This window comes from Diuraphis noxia, unplaced genomic scaffold (genome assembly GCF_037042655.1).
Source record: "Diuraphis noxia isolate RWA-SAM2 unplaced genomic scaffold, SU_Dnox_SAM2 contig0002, whole genome shotgun sequence".
In the NCBI taxonomy this organism is placed as follows: domain Eukaryota; kingdom Metazoa; phylum Arthropoda; class Insecta; order Hemiptera; family Aphididae; genus Diuraphis; species Diuraphis noxia.
Window position 1 is genome coordinate 82,472,702 of NW_028301712.1, and position 22,843 is coordinate 82,495,544.

The following is a 22,843-nucleotide window of genomic DNA, read 5'->3' on the forward strand; positions in this document are numbered from 1 at the left end:
AGTAAACATAAACCAAAAGGGTGTGTACGAACTTCTATGGCTTAAGTCATCAAGACAGACCTATTGTATTATATACCTAGTTACAACTTTACAGTATAGTTATGCTAATTACTTATAGTCGTATAAAAACAACCCTACAATAATTTTAGATCATCATAATGTTGAATTTATTGATCATATAACCTATCCAATATCCATGTTCTAACCTGCCACGTATTTAGTTTTCGTATCTGTAAACATATAATATATAATATTATTGTATGACAAACATCTTATACGTGATATATTTAAGTATATGAATTGGAGTATTATATGGTAATGTCACGAAAAGAGAACAATATTTTCAACTGGTGTATATAATTTGTATTTTTTAAATCCTTTTCAATAACAATATTGATATTGTTTGCACCTCATCTATTCGCATAGCATATGTAGTGTTCGTTTTAATATGGTATGCATAAATTGTAATATTATGTTTTAAAATCAGGTTTACCGTTAACATATTATTGCGAGTATTCGCCGACTCAGAGACGTAACTCTGGGACTAAATCATAATAATATTAATATTGTTAACTTTATTTTTTCTTCAGTTATATAATTATTTTAAAAATACATTTTATGTTTATTAGAAACTAGCACAAAAAATATTCAATCAGTTGCTCAGTTCCCGAAACTTAAATATTTAGAAAATAAATTATAACTATATACTTCAAACAAAAACATATATACATCAATCTCAATCGATAGTAATTTTATGATGTTCGTACAAGCGTATTTTAAATTGATTTTCTATACTAAATATTTTTTTTTTAAATATATCTGCATTTTGTGAAAATCTATAGGTTATAGATTTTATATTACTGTTGCAATCGCAGTCATATTTAAACAAACTATAAACTGAATACGAAAAATATCCAAGAAACATTTTGCCTTTATACAATTTAAGGCATCACAACAGTCGAATAGTTAGTATACAATTATCTAAAGGACTACAGAGTATTCAAGACTATTAAATAAAATAACGTCAATAATTGCGACACTAAAGATATGGAGAGGCCCTGATTATATATCAACACATTATGTGAGGTCATGGTCTATTTTATGAAAGAGAGAAAGAAAATTATAGTGTATTATTATCTATAATGCTCTTGGGTGGTTTCTCTTTACATGTGAAATTTATTTTGATTGATAAAAAATTCCCTCCTGATAAAGTCGAACACCATATCTGTTATTTTATCATAAATAGATATTATTACGAGTTCATATTAATATATTTATCATCAACATTATTGATATCGTCTAGTGTTACTCATATATATATATAAGTACCATAATTTTATTTTATTTATTTGTATTCTTCGGGTAAAACTATGTTAATTGGTGTAGTAGGTATTAATTATAGATTAACATTAAAGGAGACTGCCTTATATTGTTATCAAAAATGTCAGTACTCTAGCTCCCCCTCATGTCTTAAAGCTCTAGTAGTCTACCTATGTAGTACTTATGCTTACTGTATACTCACGTAACTCGATTTCATTATTCGAATACGTATTTATTTTGTATATTTTTATACGTAAATCGAAAATCATCTGTTAAATGTGTTATCCCGTGTGCATACCATATATCTGCGCTGTGTTTAATTTCGTTCAATTATTTTTAACCCTAGTCTGGCAGGTTATATATATACACGTAGAACAAAACGCGCGTACATTATATTATGTGAAAAAAGGGGTGTGCGCGCTCGTCCTATACCGAAAGCGTCGTCCGACGGGTGGGCGACTATATATATACAGCTAGTTTATATACATATATAATCATATACTTATATATATATGTATATTATGCGTAAACGCACACGCGTTATAATAATACCCGTTACCCTATTTTTTCTGTCCCAAACGACAACGAAAATAAAACCAGCCGAGAACAAGCACCGGTCCACGGCCATGTCTCATTTCAATATGTCTTTCAGAATACAATTATATTCTTATTATTACTATTTATTTATTTTAATGGTGCCGCATTTTTTCTTCAAACTATCGTGCTATAATGTTGAATTTATATTTATATAATTATTATTTTATAGATACATTAAAAGTTATAAATGACCGATAACTACTATAACTTCAGTATAATGCATTATATTATTATATAGCGGTGTTTTATTTTTCTCGCGGTGCGTTTTTATATTATCTTTTTTTGTTCCCGTGGAATCGAATTTCCGTTTCCGCAACGCAAACGGTGTTCGGTTTCTCATTGTTAATTAATTAGTTAATAAAACACGTGTACACGTTCTCAAATTATCTATTGTTATTATGATCATTATTGTGTACCTACATATATTTTCAACTGTACCTACTTGCTGCTACAGTGAGCCATTACTCCATACGTGCTTCTCAACTAGATTACGAAAACGTACGAAAACGTACGATAATATCATGTATACACGCGTGGTCTCCATTTGTTAATGAAACGCGTGTTTTTGTTATCAAATATTAATGTTTTTTATCGTAATTCGTAATATATTGTAGATAGGTTAATTAATTAAGGTTTCAGATTAAGTATTAAATCTTTTAATTTTAATCATGAATAAAACTGAATGCGATTTACATTATGACTTATCTTAAGTCGTCGTAGCAAAAATATTGTATAATATTATTATACCATAGACACTGATAAATATGTCTATAAGACCGTCGCAACAAAGTCTCTGTAACAAGGTACGTTTGTTATTAAATACGTTTCCTTTAGTGTCTAGTTTTAATTACAAGACAGGTTTAAGATTGAATAATCGACCCAAATGAAATGTGCTTCCGCCTAATTGTTTTCGAGACGTTGTTCTAGTTCACACAAAATAATAAACCAAAATATATAATATTTTTAATCGTGAAAAAACAAATAAATCTATCATGCATGTCTTAAATGATGAACTTTTTTTCAGAGGTACTATTGGAATTCTTCAGAAGCGAATTATGAAATGTGTCAGTTGAAGGGCAAATCGGAGGTAGAATAATAATTTTTTCCATATGATTAATTATCATTATAATTTTTGTCTAACCACTCTGCCCAACCCAATCCAGTTTTTTTTACATTTTTTTGTATATCTCGTTTTAGGACGATTGCCAAAACTACATAAGAGTTGCGTACAAAAAGAACGACGAAGAACTGTTTGTGTGTGGAACCAATGCTTTTCATCCTATGTGCAAAATATTCAATTTGACCGTAAGTCGTAATTCGTTTGTACAGTACATACATATAAACATGTATTAATAAATCGTTTTCACGCATCACGTGTAGCCAATATAATAACGATGGTTTTTTTTTTTTGGCATAGGATGGCACCAAAGGTGCAGAAGAAATGGACGGACGGGGTAGATGTCCGTACGACCCGTTGCACAACAGCACGTCCATTTACGCCGGCGACCAATTGTACTCGGGAACCGTGGCCGACTTTTCCGGAAGCGACCCACTCGTATACAAAGAACCGATGCGGACTGAACGACTAGACTTCAAACAACTGAACGGTATGCACACGACTGCCAGCACGTATGATACATTCAAATAAGACCAAACATAGTAATGACCGCCATGTATTTATTAAATTTTTCTAGATCCGAATTTCGTGAGTTCGTTGGAATATAAAGATTACATATTTTTCTTCTTCAGAGAAATCGCCGTCGAATACATAAACTGCGGAAAAGTAAACAATATATACTTCTTAATATATATACGCACGGGAAATAACAGCTAGTACTTATATAATAATTATACAATGAAATTACGAATTTTCAGACTATTTATTCGCGAGTGGCCCGAGTCTGCAAACACGATAAAGGTGGTCCGCATTCGTATAGGGATCGATGGACATCGTTCCTGAAAGCTCGGCTCAACTGTTCCATCCCCGGCGAATATCCGTTTTATTTTGACGAGATCCGTATGTATACCGTGTTTTAATATAATTCGTGGATATCCAATGATCGCAAATAACACATTTCTCAACGTGTTTTCATGAACACAGAGGATACCAGTGACATATTGAATACGGCTCTGACCGGCATCGTCGACCCGATCGTCTACGGTGTGTTCAACACACCCGTGAACGCCATCAGTGGCTCGGCTGTGTGCATGTTCAATATTAGTGATGTCATCGAGACTTTCATGGGTTCATTCAAAGACCAGGAAGCTATGGACTCCAACTGGTTGCCAGTGAAAAAGGTATGGCTCGTTTATAACCGCTGCATCACACCCATATAATGATAAAAATAGTAGTAACAAATCATAGTTGTTTCGTTATCTATACCCTTGCATATGCTATATATAATATATGATTATTCCAACCATTTCCGGAAATTTAGGCGATGGAATTAGTTAGATATTACTCTTACAGTCTTACACTCTTATCTATTTTTTTTTTATGATTTATGATTATCATGATCTACCCACCTCGATTATTTAATCTTTTTGCTCTTTAGATTATCACTACACGTTTATATGTATATCATCATGCAGTCTTTGTGTAAAATATACTCATTCAAATACTTTAACATAATTTTTTTTATAGATCCCCGAACCCCGACCAGGGACATGCGTAGATGACAGTCGGACATTGCCGGACATAACAGTGAATTTCATCAAGAGCCATTCGCTGATGGACGGTGCGGTACCGTCGTTGTTCTCCAAACCGATTTTCACTCGGATATCACTACAGTCTAGATTGACCAGCATCGCGGTGGACAATCAGATTTCCGGCCTGAAAGGACAGTACTACGACATTCTGTTTATGGGAACTGGTACGTTAATGCTTAAGTTACGATTTTCACAGTGTATATATAATGTATATTATATAATGTTGAAATATAATTCGTAATTGACTTATATAATAAGACTTTGTATAATACGTCATAACCTAAATTAACCTCTATGTATGTTTGCAGACGACGGGAGGTTGGTCAAAGGCGCATTGCACACCAACAACGGTTTGCCTGAATTCATCAACATCGAAGAAGTTAATCTCACCTCTAACAACACGAAGTCGCTTCCGGTCCGGACATTGAACATCATCAAGTCAGTCGATGGCAAGCCCGGGCGTATAGTGGTCACATTCGATCAACACATCATCTCTGTGCCACTGGACCGGTGCTATCTGAAGACGACTTGCCAGTGAGCATGCGATAATAATGATTATAACTTTATAACATTGGATAAGCAATAGAGATTTAACAACTTGATTGTCCACAGAGAATGTATTGACCTACAAGATCCATACTGCGCGTGGGACGGGTCGCATTGTGTTAACCATTTGGAAATCAAGAGTATGTCCAAACAGTATTTCGTTCAGTCCATTGGATCGTCTCAGTACAATGTTTGCCCTAAAGGTATATATGTAGTACATTACCACAATATCATAATGTATAATTTATTATATAGAATACGTTTATAAAAAAAATAGGATATGTTACCGAATTTATGTGATTATAATACCTCTTCCATCTTTTTCTGTTTTGCAGTGCCTTTCGATGACAATATCGTACATTCTTCGTCATTAGACGGTAAGTTGACCGCTTAAAATTTTATAGAACTTTATTATTATATAATATCAAACTGTCTTCATAAATATTATTTTATTTACCTAAGAAGATTATCGTTAATATTTTCCTCGTCTTACATGTTGTACACAGATAACAACATCGACTCGAACGTGCCTAGGTGTCCGTCGTGCGCGCCCTGCTACACCGAGAACGTAATCAACAGCGACAGTGAGTTTCATCGTGTTCACGTCTAACCATTAATTAACATAATCATAATTCTATACGATAATAACAATAACAGTCGTCGTTGTCTCTTCGACATTTTCTAATAATAGTATTATTCTTTTACCCGTGCACAGGCGTCAGCGACAAGGTGACCGAAATGCCCGTAATCTCGCTGGGCGATGTCATCGGGCTGCTGATGATGATGTGCGTGCTGGCCACGCTGCTCGTCGGGTTCGCTGCCGGTTTCGTGTGCTCGCGGTACTTTCGGCACGCCGCCGATCCGTTTTCGTCGATGGCCGTTCACGCCCATCACCAGCTTAACCGACTGGCCGATATGAACGGGGCAGCGGAGATCGGCACCGCGCCGTTCCTGCCATGTCCCAACAACAAAGCGCCAATCAACCTGCTGGTGAACGTGACCAAGTGCAAGAACGATACGCTCGAGAAGAACTTGGACTCGGCGGTCGAAAACAAGACCCTGCAAAAGGTTAAGAAAACGTACATATAATAAGCGTGCGTACGGCGGACGGACGAGACGGCCACGACCGCCGCTTCCGGTTCCGTTTTGCCGGCGGACTGGATTTGGCCCGATGGCGAAATACAGTGACTGATTTCAACGACTTGTGCGCAATGTGTGCGTACAGCGTACAATATTATGTTGTTATTATTATTATTATTATTATTATCATCATCATCATTTTCGGTACGGTCGGACAAGGTGAATAAAAGATCTCAAACTTAATCAAAACGGCAGTTAAATAATATAATATATAAATAACCATGTTTGTATGATATTATACTGTGCTTATATTATAATATGCTTATGGAGCAGCAATTCGCATAGACTCTTTCGCCGGGTACCTAAGTCAACCAACGTCCATTACCGTTTACGAATGTTGTCAGCAAAATCATCTAACGTGATATGACTCATTCCTTATGATTATTAAATGAGCTTATTATTGACAATTATTATTATTAGTATTAGTAGATATAACGTATTTTATATTATATATGGTACGATACACTTCGGACGCGTTATAATCCGCAACACGTTTTTATCGTGCGTTGTTAAAACTTAAATGTTACACACGCAGATATATAATATATTGATTTTATGTTGTAATATTATTACTATTGTTATTATTATTGTGATAACTACTACAATATTATTATCGAGTGACTCGAACAAATTTCGAGTGAAGGGTAATTCGCGTTGACGCCAGCAAATGCCGTATTTGCCAGTGAACTTTGAAATTGAAGAGGACCAAATTTTCCTAAGGACTTGTAAATTATTTTATATACTATACATATATATATATATATATATATATAAGATTCAATGTAAATTATACTTTATGTATTAGCGTGATTCATTATCGTTATTATTTAGTTTTATTATTTTTGTGAATGAACACGAATATCAATAATTTGAAATCGAAATGTACTGGGATAGATGTAGTGTATAATTAATGTTATTGATAGTGAGGGTTTACTACTTTACTCTCTAGATCAAAATCATAAAAATCATAGATGTGTAAATGAAAAAAATAAAAATGTTAATTAATAATTATTATAGATATACAGTATTATTATTTTCATAAGAGTCGTAATTTTGTTTGCGACAACTATGTACAAGAACAATACATTGATTGGTGATTTTGTAAGTGCAATACACACATGAATGCACTCCCTTTTTTGATCTCTAATTGTAATATTCTCTAAAATGTAAGTGCCTTTTGTAATCAATGAATTTATCTTGAATAGGATATCTTTGTATATGTTTACCTTTTTAATACATGTTGTGCATAGTATATATATATATATTATTATTATTATTATTATTATTAATGAACTTCCAATATTGTATAAAGCATAAAACGACATTTTATATGTTTAGAATAATAATATTATTGGTTACCAAGATTTATATTTACATGTAAACATATATATTTAATATATATATATATATATTATATTCTGATAATAATTTATATTATTATTTTTTAAACAACTAGGATATTTTTATTTTTTATTGTCTATTTTTTATATCTCTTATGCTTAATATGTTATTTTTTTTTTGTATGGACCAGTGCATTTTTTGCACTAAGAAAATGTATAGAACTATCATTGTTGAAATATAGTGCCTTATAAACAGTTAGCATTGTTTATATTTTTATAGTTTACAATTGTATTGTAATTATTGAAGATTATTTCTAAATACTAAAATTATTTCACTGTAATGATTTCTAAATTTAGAATACCATATCATGATAGAACATACCTAAATTTTTATTAGGTATTTACTTCTGCATTTTTTTTTTTATATAAAAAAAATAGTTTTAATCAACCTAATAAAAGTCCAACATGCACAAATATTTTAATAGAATAAAAATACAATCATTCCAGTTGAATTTTTGTTAAGCTTTTATATGTAAATTAGTTTTTAATGTAGGAACAAAATATTATAATATCTTATTAAATACAGTGCATCATGCGGGTGGTGTTGGTGCTAAATCCACTCACATAGTATAATATATACATTGTTTTTTATAAATACAAGGCCTCAACTATATTGGTCATATAATGTTATTAATGATCGTTGTTCAGTACCTCACACAACATTGTATATATAAATACATATTGTGTAATATATATATAACATTATATATATTCTGTGATTGCAGTACGTAACTACACGCGTTAAAGTAATTGCCTATCGAGTACGCCTTATAAAACAAGTTGGGAAATCAGTCCCTTTCAAAGGAAGTGATCTAATAATAACAAAAAATATATTTGGTTTAGATTACTGTGAATATATTCCATGAAAAATATCCCACCACATATTTTTTTTTCAAAATTCTGATTCAAAATATCTCCCACTATAAAAATCAGATGTTTATGCATATGCATATATTTATAATATGTTTGCAATATTTATTTATTGCAATAGGGACTGCAAAAACATCAATAGTTAAATTATTTCAACAGTTAATACACTCAGGTAAAGTGTAATTATTAATAAAATAGTTTTTATTTTGTCTGATTTCTTTTTTTACCTAAGAATAAATAAAGATTGCTGCTCAGATTAAAAATAAATCATTATACATGATAAACATAGAGCCATGAAATTAACAGTAATACAAATACTTAATATTAAAACAAATATTTAATATGTTCTAAAGTTGTATTATGTATTCTGAACTTAAATTAATAATTATCAAAGATTAGTGACAAATACATTATTGAATCACTATATCATTAATATATGTCTAGAACAAGTAGAACATGATTAATTTTATTAACAATGTGTGTTGATGTTTTCAGGCAATTTAGTCGTTTGAGGAAGATCGTAATAATATTATTATATACATTTATTTTTCAAGAAGATAATAATGTCAATGTACAAGTTATCATATGATACACTTTGAGAAAGTTTAAAACATTTCATAAGGTTTCGTTGTACTATACTAATGAATATTTCAGTAATATGATACATTTATTGGTATGTTGAGTACCTACTTACAAAGTTTCAAGTATATACTTTAAATTGAGTTTTAAATTTGAACAAAAACATCGTTCTTTAAAATTGTAGGTAATATATACCATCTCTGGCTTTAAATCTATGAATACAAAAATAGCCAATGACTTTCTAATGTTCATCAAGTAAACATAATAATATAATTATACAACGCAACTTTTATGTTAATGTACACGATGATTTATAATACATGAGGACTACGTACATATAATAAGGATTTATAGGTTTTATTATACGTATACAGAATATCTAAATGTCTAATGGAATAACAGGTATCATAGATTGGCACGCATACTACCGCGGTAGCGAATCGCGCGATTGACCACGGTGACGTTCAAAGGTCACGTGATGTCGTTTACGCGGTTGTATCGGTGCTGTGGTTAATTTTCCGCCCGCTCATTCACACCGATGGTTTTTGGGAAACAACAAACGTCATGGACGACGAGAGGAGAAGTGGTAGTAAACTTTTCACGCGTCACCGGCGGGTATTTTGTTGCCGTAGTGTTATAATATTATGTTCAGGTATGCCGCGCGCGCGGCGTCACATGCTGACATGCGCGTTTGTCTGCCGGTCTTCAAGGCGCATGTCGGGCGGCGGCGGCGGCAGTCGGCCGGTCGCCCACGGACACTATAAACTTATTCGATTATCGACCGACGCCGCGACCGCCACAGCAGTCGCGCCGCACTACCAGCGTACCGCCACCAGTAGTAACGCCGTCTCCGGTTGGAACGCTCAACGCTTGGGCCAACTCGCGCCAGTTCGATTGTGGTGTGTCTGCGTCGCGTGCAGTGCGATCTCATCCGCACGGTATGACAGTGCAGGTAGCGTGAGGCAGGAAGGCAGACAGTCCGTCGTCCGTCGGTGGAAAAAATCGTCAAAAATCTCCGTCGTGGGTAAGTCTGGCAACGTATATTCGATATTGATGTTTATTATTATTATCATTTCGAGCAGTCGAATCGTAAATTCGCCGTCGCACACACGATTATTGTATAAATGTCAAAATATTATATAAATATAATAATAAATGGCGATGCGTGCGTATACCTACATTATATAGGCATATGCACACGAAGTATTATAATAATTGTATTTTTGTGCGTGATGGTTTCTCTCGTGTCTGGTGACTGCAGACAGTGGTTTTCTGCCTGTTGTCGATGAATTCGTTGATCATATTGTCGACAGCCTCGTTGTCGTAATAAAGCAGCTCGTCGACCGGTGTCGTACCGGTGCAGGCAGCGTGGATCTGCCGCCGTCGCCGATCGTCCCGTTTTCCAGACAATTTTTTTTTCAGAACCTGCAACGGAAACAGACCCGTTAAAAATCACACATTATTTTATATATGAACGATATGTAGAATATATTATTATCATTATTATTATTTAAATTTTAACCCGTGAGTGTATGTATAATATAATACTTAAAATAGTTAAAGTATTTCGATATGTCTGAATATAATACCTAACCAGATTGTGTGTATATTAGTTGGTAGTATATACTACCGCGCGCATAATTTGGCGGCTGTAAAATCGTTATTGATATATATATGTAGTGCCCCGCAAATGGTTTCACGATTTTTTATATATTGCTCCCGTACACGCATTTCAACAATTATTAAATTGATTATATCTTATGGCCGAGGTTCGGCGCCAAACTGTGGTTAATTCGACGCGACGAAACGAGGGGAAAAAATATTGGGTTCCCGCGCAAAACGCTTAAGGGGAGCTACTACGCTGTTTTCCGTGTATCCGTGTTAAGAATTTTTCTTTAAACAACAAATTAACTGAAACCGTATATAGGTAAAACGATTTCACCATAAAGGGAGTCATTATTAACGACATTTGTATAATCGCATATAAGTTATATATATACATATAACTTACTATATTATTTATAGGCTATTATAACTCACACGGTGCAATAGTTGAATGTTTTAGACTATTTGTTAAATAATGATGATAACGGATTAACCACATGATTCACACCGAATACGGACACATTGTAATCGCCCCTTTATACTAATTCGACCATCTACAAACGCTTCTTGTTTGACGAGTGGCAGTTAAACGAACCAAAACAAAATACGTATTCCTAAACATGAATTTCGAAACTAAAACAGGAAAATTTAATTATTTAACATTCAAATCTTATACAAATGTTTTATGTCCCATCGATATTATATTTGTAACGCGTAAATCAAAAGAAATAAGAAGTACACTAACCTCGTATAATATAACGCTCACCAATACCCAACTACAAAATGTTTTGCATCTATTTGCGCCGTTCATTATTGAAATATGCATCATATTATTTTATAAATTATAAAGTAGTACACTAGTCACTAATACTACTTTTATTAAATGTTCTTAATATTTTTTAAAGAAAATAATTACTTAAATAAGTTTGACGCTTTACATATAACGACCAGAACTTAAATATTATAGTTAAATCGGTGAGGGTGGTAGTGCTTACTTTTTTGAGGTAAAAATCTTAAGCCATAAACAATGCTTGGTCTTCGATAATTTAACTATAAGACATATCCGATCAAATACTGAATAACTCAACCATCCTCAATAAATTTGTACCACTTTTAATTCATATTTAGCACTCAACAAAATAAAAAATTTGTTTAGTTATATTTTTTTTATTCGTATTAAAATATGCATTACAATGTAATATAATTATATTCGTCCAATGGCTTATGCCACTAAGGATATAAAATATTAATAAAAAAAAAAGAACAAGGTACCTATATTAATAATTTATAGTTTCAGCATTTTGTATTGAGTTTTGGTTTCTGACATGGAATTTCAAATCAATATCACTACACCTACCTCATCTTTTATTACTAATACTAGAAGATTGCAGGTCGCTGCGCTCCAGTTTATAGTTAATATTACATGTACGTAAAGGCATTATAAATTTAGCTTAATATGCTATGACAGTCTATTAAAGGACTTTTACTATACTAAACCTTGCAGAGAAGAGAAAAATGGTTTCGGTAGAGTAATGTATAACGGCAATTACAAATAATGTATGTGGGTGAACGTATAGCAGGGTGATATTAAATTTAAAAACAGGTATACAACATAACTACTTATGTTGTATTTTCGACCAGAATGGTTTTATAAATAAAGGAAATTTTTAAAATAATTTAAAATTATATAAGTATATGTTGAATTTAATTTTAATTTTAAATTGGTACCCATTAATTGGTGAATACCAACAATATTTTGCGAATATTTTGTTATTATTTTTGATATAATATAAGAATGTGTGTTTGGTAATTTGTAAATTGTACATTCTATGGTTTATGATTGTATAATGTATAGACATAATAATATAATTTAAATAGACTATATTATATACACACATATATAATATATATACTGTATAGTGAAGGATCAACATTTATGATGTATTTGTGCACTATTATATCCTGTTTATAGTGCCAAAAACTTATGAAATATACACATTTTACCTAACTATATTATAAAATTCAATGAATAAAACGTTTATCAGATACGTATTTGTAATATTTAATATACCTGCAAAAATTACAATAGGTACTACGTAGGTAGTTTACAGTAGGTTCAAAAGTAATTTAAAACGTCATACTTATATAGAACTTAAGTTTATCGATAATGTTTCTGAATTTTATAACATAATTATTACATATCTATACAGTTGCGTACACAGGATTTTTCAATGGGGAGTGGGAGGAAAGGGGCTTGAAAATAAATAATTACTCAGTTGCCACAGGTTTAACAGTTGAACTATCCAGCCATCGGAACAACGATGCTTGGATAAACGGATAGAGTTGCTAACATCAGTTCAATTGTTATCATAGATTATAGATTTATATGGACTGTGGCATGGCTAAACATAGTATCTTTAAACATGACTACGACTATGGAATGTATAAAAATAGTATCTATGATCCTTAGCTCTTAAAAGTTTAGCCAGTTTAGGACAATACAGTTTGCATTATTTGCAATAAATAAGTAAACACACGATTTAGGAAACTATAATAAATCGAGGTAAATATAAAAACAAAAAACAATAATACGGGTAATGGATGGGGGGCTTCAGCCCGTTAGCCCCCCTCCCTGCGGACGCCACTATTTAATATATTATTTAGGATAAAAATACATTTTAAACATATATAATATATATTGTATATGTATATTGTAATATTATGATTATTTGATGATTGATAAAGGATAAATAAAATATCGTGTCCGATATTTTTATAAACAACAAAATGGCTTTTGAATTTAAAAAAAAATTAGTTTGCTGGTTTAATGAATTTAGATTTGGATATTTTTTCTACGTTAGCTAATATATACTTTGGTACAACTGTAATAAATTATACTAAACGAGTATAAATATATAAGCAATAAAAATAATGATAATAATTTTCATTAAAAAAATAATACATGAGCTGTAATAAGCTTTTTGTTAAGTTAATTTATTCAACTTATATCATTGAATTTATAAATTGATATAGATTTTTTCAGGTTAATATTAAGATATTTTTTGAATGAGAAAAATAATTGTTGTTATTAAATAAAAAAAAACTGTATGGAACTTGGTTGAGATTTTCATCGGTTATTCTAATGGGTTTGTTCTGTGAATAGTCCAATAACAAATAGTTTGAATAGTATTTGATTTACATTTAAAGTATAAATACGTTTCCGTAAAAAGAAATAATATAACCGGTGTAACATGGAATCTCCAAATATACTATATTTTTTTTAATTATTAAATTTTTGTTTTTCATACTTAAAATATTTTTTACATATAAAAGAACTTAATAATAAAAAAAATATATTATGAACTTGATATTTTATAAACTTTAAAGAGTTTAAAATACAAATTTTTCCTCGGGGTTCGGAATTTAAAGTGAATGCCACTTACACAGATCACTGTTTTCAAAAGTTGTTGAAAACAATTTTTAAAGTGACAATGTTTTTTAAATCTAAACATTATAAGAAAAAATACTAGTTTTTAAATAAAAATATAAATAACATAGGACGATCAACTTTTTTTCACCAAAAATATAGTAAATATATAGTTGTATTAATTATTATTATAATATGTGATCATATTTATAATAAATTGATATAGGTACTTATTATTGTTATTACTTATTAAGATTAACTCATAAGTCAATAATAATGGTGCTGAGAATATGTTCATGGTATTATAGATAGATTTAATTTTGACTAAATTTTTTTTTATATATATATATATCATTGTGTAAAATATTATATCACATATTTTTATTGTGCCCAAGGGTACAGATTGTATATTTCTTGTTAAAATTAAATAAATATATATATACAATATATAGAAAATAATATTATACCTAATTTATAATTACAAAAAGTTTCAAGTCTTTACAAATAATAATACATTTTTTAACAGCAACAAAACAACTAGAAAAGTGATTATTTTAATAACCAATTTTATAAAATGTTATCTACAAATTCCATAGAAAAATTAACTGTGCGTTCATTATTTTAAAACTTCGGTAAGAAGTTTTTATAAAGAACCTTACATTATAATGCTCAACCTTTTTTCGCTAGAAGTAAACTCTATCAGAATAGATCCAAAAAAAAACTAAATGTCTACAGTTAAAAATTAGTTTAGATATATTTATAATTTTATCATGGCATAAAGATTTAGAGAAGTTTTCAAATTTATATTGTGATTCTTTAATGAATTTATTAACGAACAATTTTTTGTTCCCCCGAAAACTGGTATTCCGTAAATATTCTATAGAATCTTAAAATTTATGTTGGAATATTGTCCACATAATAATAATTTATTCATGCTTTCGTATAAAATATGAATACATGATAGATATAACTATTACTTATTGCTTATAATTGGCTTATTGTATTGATCTTAATAATCTACACGGTTAGGTGATAATTATCCACTCTTTAATTTCCCAAAAAAAAAAAAATGTTTTATTTCATAAAAGTATTAAGCCGTTAGGGTTTTAGTATGTAATTGAACTAAGTAGTAAATTTTAATATTTGTTTATTTTATATTAAAACATTATTTTTGTAATGGTAAATAATTATACCACTGAGAATTATATAGAAATATTTTTACTAATTTTTAATTTTAGGTAAAACAGAATTCATCATCAACAAAAATACCGTCTACACTTTTTTTATGAATATGTAAAATATATTATTTTACTTTTTATTAATAGAAATTTTGAAATGTACGTGTTAAAATTATTAATCGTAAACTTTTCTGTTATTCTGGAATGCATTGTACGAGTAATAATTATTATACTTAGAGAGATATTCGGTAATATAATAATAATCTTAATGTGAGCTATAGTAATATTAAATCATACAGCAATAAAATTTGTTTATAACCAATGAATAGTACCTATTATGATTAAATTATGAATGATGCAAATTTTAATCAATTGAAAACAAAAATAATTATTCTTACACATTGTAGGTATTTATTTTCATTACCTATATAAAAATTGTACGGTGTATATTAAACATTATCATGGTAAAAAAGTCTAGTATCTATAGATAATATTTTATTTTATAAATAAATAAATCATTTGTGCAATGTTTAAAAAACCTATAAAGTTGTTACATTGTGTTTAATTAATTTGCAATAAAAATGTTTATGGCAAAATAATAAATATGCATATTATCTAAATTTCCTATTTAAAATCTATATTAAGTCCATTTAAAAACAATTTCAATTTAATATTAATACAATTTAACACTATGAATTGCAAATATTCAATAATCTCCAATTCCAAATTCACTCATACACTATAGTTTTCTACCCCCTAACCCACATGCAATATATAATGTTATGCCGACATACAAAACCAACTATATAGACATTTTTTTTTCTATTGGGTATTATTGGTATTCTCAATATAATATCTCCTAGAGGCTATACAAAATCGCTTCCCTTATTGAAAACGTATTTTTCAATTCTCTAGACGACCGTCGTATTATTATTTTCTAGCCTTGATGCGTTTTCCACCAATCACATAACCAAATACACTTAAGTCACGTTTCGTGATCCCAAACTATTTCTCGACATAATTGTTTTTATTGCACTTACACAATTTTAATTTTAATTGGGCACGTCTAATGGAACTTTCTTGTATTAGTCTGCCACTTGGACTAAACATATCAAAGGTACTGCATGTCTACATAGTACATATACAATATTATATAAAAAATAAAACACTCCAAAGTTCCAAGGTCTAATTTTTTTTACGACGAAAACAACTTCTAACGTATTATGGTTTTTATAAAAGTTGTATTATTCGATTCGCAAAATATGTGAGGCGTCCTTTAAATATATATTTAGTGACCGGCATATTGTGTAACTAGTAACTACACATAAAGGTACGTATCTACTATCTGCATCATGATTCATGGTTAACGAAGCTACCTGAACGGACAAATTACGAAAAAAAACCTTAACACTATATTATTTATTGTACATTGAATATAACTATATAAGTACATATTTTATTAAAATGTATAGATATGTAGGTATTACAATACATATTTTAATTTTTATAGTTAATGTCCACTCACCTTGACGTATTTATTGCAAACACCGACTATGGTCCGTAACGCGATCATCATGCACCGACTCCAGAGAACCAACTGATACCGCGTGGTATAGTGTACTGTATACACTGCAGCGGGCCGCGGTATCCCTCCGGCTATGTGTTCAGGGGTAAGTGGTTGGGGTGTGGAGGAGGGGGAGGGCGTGTAGTTCTCACGGGAGAGAAAACAGTTTCGCACGTGTCCGAGAAAAATAAAAGGGGCACCGGCGTAGCACGTGGGAACCGCTGCACGGGACACGTGCCACGATCAAATATAATATATTTAATAATAATACAACAATAACAATGCCTCGTACACGTTAAGTACGCCACATCACCAATATATCGTCTGTGCGTACGTCCATTCTTCGTCCCCGAAAAGTTTTCTCGTCACTACCTTCCCGATCTCGTAGTGCCGATTTTGATCGCCATTTTCCTTTTTCGTGATTACAAAATCATATATTATATATTATAAATTATAATGTAGTATAATGTATTCTCATTTCTCATTCGATTATTTTGTTAATTCGATTAGATACTTTGTATGGTAAAATAGTTAGCATTATTATTATTATTTATTACATATTACATACAAACAGATAGAATATATAGGTAATCCGTTAGGCCCAACTCGACAGATTGTTAAAATCGCGTCGTCTCGTGGGAATACGTTCGGTTTTTTACTTCTCATGGTATACCGAAACTTCAAAGTCATAATCATTCGTATATTTTTTTATTATGCATTAACGTCAGTTATCTATATGTATATGCATTATACACAGATATATTTTTTTTATCAAAAGTCACTTTTTATACAATATATTTTCGTCGCGTCATTGCAATCAAGCGTCAGTTTATAAGTGCGCGTAAAAAATTGTTGGGTCATTCGAATAATAACAATATAATATGGAATCTATATTTTGTGTAATGATTCAAATGCAATGTCGTTTGTATTTTCTTATGGCATGTGTTATGCTGGGTATTTTTTTCGATAAAACAAATGGCAAACCTCCCAACAAACCAATATTCTTACAAAAATACAATCATTTATTGCTTATGCAATACACAAAACACAATGTGTATATTTTGTAAACCTATGTGTATTTAATGTTAATGAACACTTAACTAGGTATTTGTTGTATTTTATAATAGTATTATACCTAAATATTCTTTAATCTATAACTTATAACTTATAAGTAATGCCATTAAGTTATAAACAGATATACGTATAAATTATAAATTTAGAAATAATTAACCTAAATAATTTAAATATGCCCTAAGCATATGTACCAATTTAATTTGCCAATATTGTTCAATAATTATGCAATTAAAAATAAAAATGTAAAAGTTGGTCACACTAAATAATATAAAAGTATCAAGTACATTATACGGCGCTAATATGATATATTATGCATATTATATCCATAATAGTTGTATTTTTTTATTTAAGAGTTACGCTTGGTTTAAATGTCAAAGGGAGTTTTATAATGCTTTCATTTGAATTTTTGAATTTTAATTCACTTGACATTGTTTTTTTTCATCTGGCACTTGTCTACAATTTGTGGACACGGTCCGCCGGACCCTTATCCGTTATTCGTGAACGGATCCCTTCTCAAAGTTTTATAATTATTATTGAGTGTAATATAATAACAACAATTGGACAATCATAACTCGAAATGTTATTTTGACCGATTTCAAATGCATTGTTCTGTAGGCCCATGTTTTCCGCATTCAAATGATGAATGGACACGACCAGAACGAATTGGCTTATATTATAAGTGTCATAAAGGTCCTTCTCGCGGAACAGGAAATTGACATTTATATTTTAAACTCCAAAACCGCGGAATTCAGTGATATCGTTTTCAATCCAAAAAGGGCAGAAATCATGTAATTCAATTGCAAATAAAATTTTCACCCTAAAATAAAATACCATAAAAAGTTCAGCACCATATAATATACTGCATTGTATCAATTGCCTATCTTCATGACGTATTCCGTATTCGAACGTAATGTAAGTCTGCAACACATTAATATTTTTTTAGTTCAACGTAGCGATTACTTTATAATACATTTTTTTTTTTTTTACTAGAAGAACATAACTCAATAATTTCCTGTAATATACAAAAAAAATATGCAAATTAAAAATATTAAAATTTAGAAACATAATTCTCTATAATGATTCTATTAATGTCGTGAAATAATATTTTTATTATGTTTTTAAGTAATTAGTAAACAACATTCTAACTAATATTATTCTCAGCTCACACTGTAATTTTTAATATATGAATAGTCTTACTTAACAAAATATTTTAGAGATGGATTATTTACATTTTATCAAGCAATGATTTATTTAAAAAAATATTTTTTTCTTGAAAAATTATAGGCAGATACTAAAAAATTTAAAAATTATTATAACATAGAATTTATGACATAGAATCAACTACTGTGTAAAAAATACAGTGGAACACATTTTTATACCATTAAGGCATCAAGGCATCAAAATTGTTTATCGAATAAAAAATATCACACATCATCGTACAACGATAATGTTTAAACAATATCTGCTGTGAGGTTATAAACTAAATAAAATATAATCGTCACTATTTGTATTAAGTTAATAACAAGTGACGATAATTTAAAATTTAAAATCCCTCAGGGTTTAGTTTATCTAGCAAAACGTGTAAAGTGATGAAGATGCATTTGAGTTGAGCATGCGGAACAGGAAATCGTCATGATTGATTGATGATCGACTGTCGATTGATTGAGCGACATGTGTGCTCGTTAACGTCCGATTGTCGATACATGTGCAATTGGTAAAATACAAATTTGTTTGGATTGAATGGAAATGTAATGGATAGTTTTTCCTAAAACAAAATGTATAGTTATTTATGTTAAGTATATGTTTTCAAAAATAAAATTTAATTTATGAATATTTATTATATTTAAATATATATTATGAATAAGATAATTGACTTTTACTAAGAGTTTGAACAGCGTTGTTAAATATCTTATTAATTTATTTTTCTTTATTGGTTCAGCATCAACTACAGAGGTTATTTAAAAAAAGTATTAAATTTTTTCATTATTATATTATGTTATTGTACAATTTAATTTTTTTTTAACTATAAAATATTTAAATGTTATTGTATTCTGTTCATATAGAACTTATTCCCATAATATTTTATATATTTTTAGTTTATATTTATTTAGATATACAGGATTTATCTGTTTATCTTTTTTTAGGTTGTTTTATTAAAGATGTATAAGTTTCGGTGGATGTGAAGATTTTGAAAATTGTTGTATTCAATAATTTTAAATTACATAAAATTATATTGTAGTATGTATATGAGGTGGAAGCAAAATTAGGTTGAATTAAAATGCATTTCTACCGTATACGCATAAGTAGTTAAGAATTTAAAATCTTAAAGATAAAATACTCAAAAGAATAAAAACAAGATATAAATATTAAGAATAAAGTATAGATGGATAACTATTTTTTAAATTAATTAAAATTCAAAAATGCATACAATTTTAATTATAAAAAAATCTTTATACTTCAATTGTAAATCTTTTTAATGATTATTACTATTTTTTTTTTAATTACCTAAATTATATTGTGCTAATATGGTTTTACTCCGTGTTTTATATATATTTTTAATTTAATAGTTACCATATATCCTAACAATGTAAAATCCTTACGGGGTATTATTTTTCTTTTTTCCGTTCTCTGTTATATAAACGTCGAGTAATTGTAACTATTAGAAACACAATGACCGATTGATTAGAAAAATTAGTATAATTTTTGTTTAATACTATAATAATAATAATATATAGAGATAGACATATATAGTGGATGTGTGGACTTTGTATAATGTATAGGTATGAATAGATAAGATTATTTTTGCAATATATATTGTATCTTTACTTATATGTATATAATACACATATACATATTATACATTTATACATACATATATATATATATATATATATATGTGTGTACTATTTACGTTATATAAATATTCAATATCCATTTATAATCCCCGCGTTTATCGTTTTTATAGCACAAATGCATCAGTTGGAGCATTGTATCATAAAATTAATAACAATAATGATAAAAATAATATCATTGTTATTTCGTATTTCAGTATATTTTGTAATAGGCCTAACCTTCTACCATAATGCCACATATAGCATATATGTTACTGAAACATGAGCAGCAACCACTCATTGTCATCTTCCGCCCACCGCGCGGCGACGATGATATTGATAAATAATAAAAATAATATACGCTCAACAAAATAATAATATAACAAATGTACAATAAAATATATCTACCCGCAACAGTTCCATATAAACGCAATTAAGTATATTGGATTGTGACGTGTTTGATGAGCCGCGATGCATTTGTTTGCTTTACTCTCTTTTTAATGGTTTTCTAAAAAATAATAATAATAATAGTGTTACATCTGACATTCTATACGACGATTATGTTGTTATATTATGCATAAATCGTATCGTTCGGTCCCAATGTCACACTGCAGTTCTTCGTGGTGTGCATGTATTTGTATTATAGGTATATATATATATATATTGTTGTTCACTACATTATATGCGTGATGTGGGGTGGCCGAAAAAAAAAATATGGCACATTAAACGCTCGTCTGGCTATAATCGCTGGGGATACATTAAATCATTGTCTATATAGTGAGCGTATCGCGCAGGCTTTTGGACGTTTTTATAACGATTGTTTTCTGTTTTATTTGCACAAAAGTCGAGACGCGATTTTCCGCGAGCACCGTCGTGCACTGCACAATGTTATCTATTCCAATACGTTATATAGCAGCGGTATCGGTGCGGTATTCTGCTGCAGCACATGTCACGGTATAAGTCCCGGGCATCGGCGGCACGCGCGCTAACAAATTGAAGTGCTTATATCATTATTATTATTTTTATGCGATCTGCCGGCTTGGGGTCGGTGTTGCCGCCGTGGACATTGGTCAGCAGCCCTCCTATACACATAACTCTATAATACATCACACGACGTATACATACACGCCGCGGTCAATTGCCCGTGTCCCTTACACAAACAATTGTGCAATCGGCCAGACTCGTCGTGTACGGTGCACTGTGGCACTGGACCACTACTATAGTGTATTATAGAACACTATATAATAATAATAATAATAATAATATACAACTGCAGGCAGTGGCGGCATACGCCTTCGGACTTGGCGTGTTACAGCATTTTCAATTACCGTCCAACTGTCGTATAAACCACCGGAACGATCGAATCATGTGACATTTACGAACTGATAATAATCATATTTCTGTCGATGTATTATTGTTTATGAGTTCGTGTGTTATACACAACGCAATGATACACATCATATATTGTACTTAGACAATATATTGTAAATTTTACACGCACGACCCAAGTCCCCAACGAATATCCATATAATATATCATTATATCGTACGCGCGTTCGTGTATATTATATGTATGTTACTGTTGCAAGTGTCTTACGTCCTCGTCGTTTAAATTATAAATCATAATATTATATTATGTACGTCGGGATATCGGATGTTATCCCGAATATCGGTCACCTTTGTGGGAAATATATTTTGTCGACGTCTGTACCACACGCTGATTAGATATGATTACCGTACGAAAGGTCCACGCAATAAATGTTAGGTATATCTACTCAATTATATTATTTTATTTCATAGCTATTGTGCATTGTATATATGTATAGTACATGGTATAATAACGTATATATTATTATTACACGCAGAAATCGGTATGATAATAATTATATTGTTCCCAAATTAGTAATTAATACGCAATTATTATTATTTTTTTTTTAATTGTAATCAACGATTTATAAGGATACTGCAAATCAATAATAATAATTACTTTTATTATCATTTGAG

The 22,843-nt window shown here is 30.3% G+C and overlaps 2 protein-coding genes and 1 long non-coding RNA gene across 5 annotated transcripts in view; 2 read left to right on the forward strand and 1 right to left on the reverse strand.

Moving 5' to 3' along the window:
- The window catches only part of LOC107169717 (semaphorin-1A-like), a 66,390-nt gene extending 58,103 nt beyond the window's left edge, over nucleotides 1-8,287 (forward strand). For both annotated transcript variants that reach the window (XM_089218783.1, XM_089218782.1), the window contains 12 exons: nucleotides 2,942-3,004; nucleotides 3,115-3,222; nucleotides 3,335-3,524; nucleotides 3,612-3,700; nucleotides 3,793-3,934; nucleotides 4,019-4,215; nucleotides 4,562-4,790; nucleotides 4,935-5,160; nucleotides 5,239-5,375; nucleotides 5,508-5,549; nucleotides 5,679-5,756; nucleotides 5,888-8,287. In XM_089218783.1, the coding sequence (XP_089074909.1) occupies nucleotides 2,942-3,004; nucleotides 3,115-3,222; nucleotides 3,335-3,524; nucleotides 3,612-3,700; nucleotides 3,793-3,934; nucleotides 4,019-4,215; nucleotides 4,562-4,790; nucleotides 4,935-5,160; nucleotides 5,239-5,375; nucleotides 5,508-5,549; nucleotides 5,679-5,756; nucleotides 5,888-6,261 (1,875 nt within the window). In that variant the 3' untranslated portion in view covers nucleotides 6,262-8,287. The remainder of the gene's footprint in view (nucleotides 1-2,941; nucleotides 3,005-3,114; nucleotides 3,223-3,334; nucleotides 3,525-3,611; nucleotides 3,701-3,792; nucleotides 3,935-4,018; nucleotides 4,216-4,561; nucleotides 4,791-4,934; nucleotides 5,161-5,238; nucleotides 5,376-5,507; nucleotides 5,550-5,678; nucleotides 5,757-5,887) is intronic.
- Nucleotides 8,288-9,097: 810 nt separating this feature from the next.
- Nucleotides 9,098-22,843, forward strand: part of Syn2 (Syntrophin-like 2) — a 48,905-nt gene continuing 35,159 nt past the window's right edge. The window contains exon 1 of one of the 2 annotated variants that reach the window (XM_089218785.1): nucleotides 9,098-10,185. The gene's annotated coding sequence lies outside the window, so the exon portion shown is untranslated. Of the gene's footprint in view, nucleotides 10,186-16,923; nucleotides 17,042-22,843 lie in introns of those variants that run through there. The other variant, XM_089218786.1, reaches the window with a different exon arrangement.
- On the reverse strand, nucleotides 9,107-16,988 carry LOC149058998 (uncharacterized). Its single transcript, XR_016190148.1, has 2 exons — nucleotides 16,897-16,988; nucleotides 9,107-10,586 (listed from the first exon to the last, which is right to left on the reverse strand). It is a non-coding gene; the product is annotated as an uncharacterized LOC149058998 (long non-coding RNA).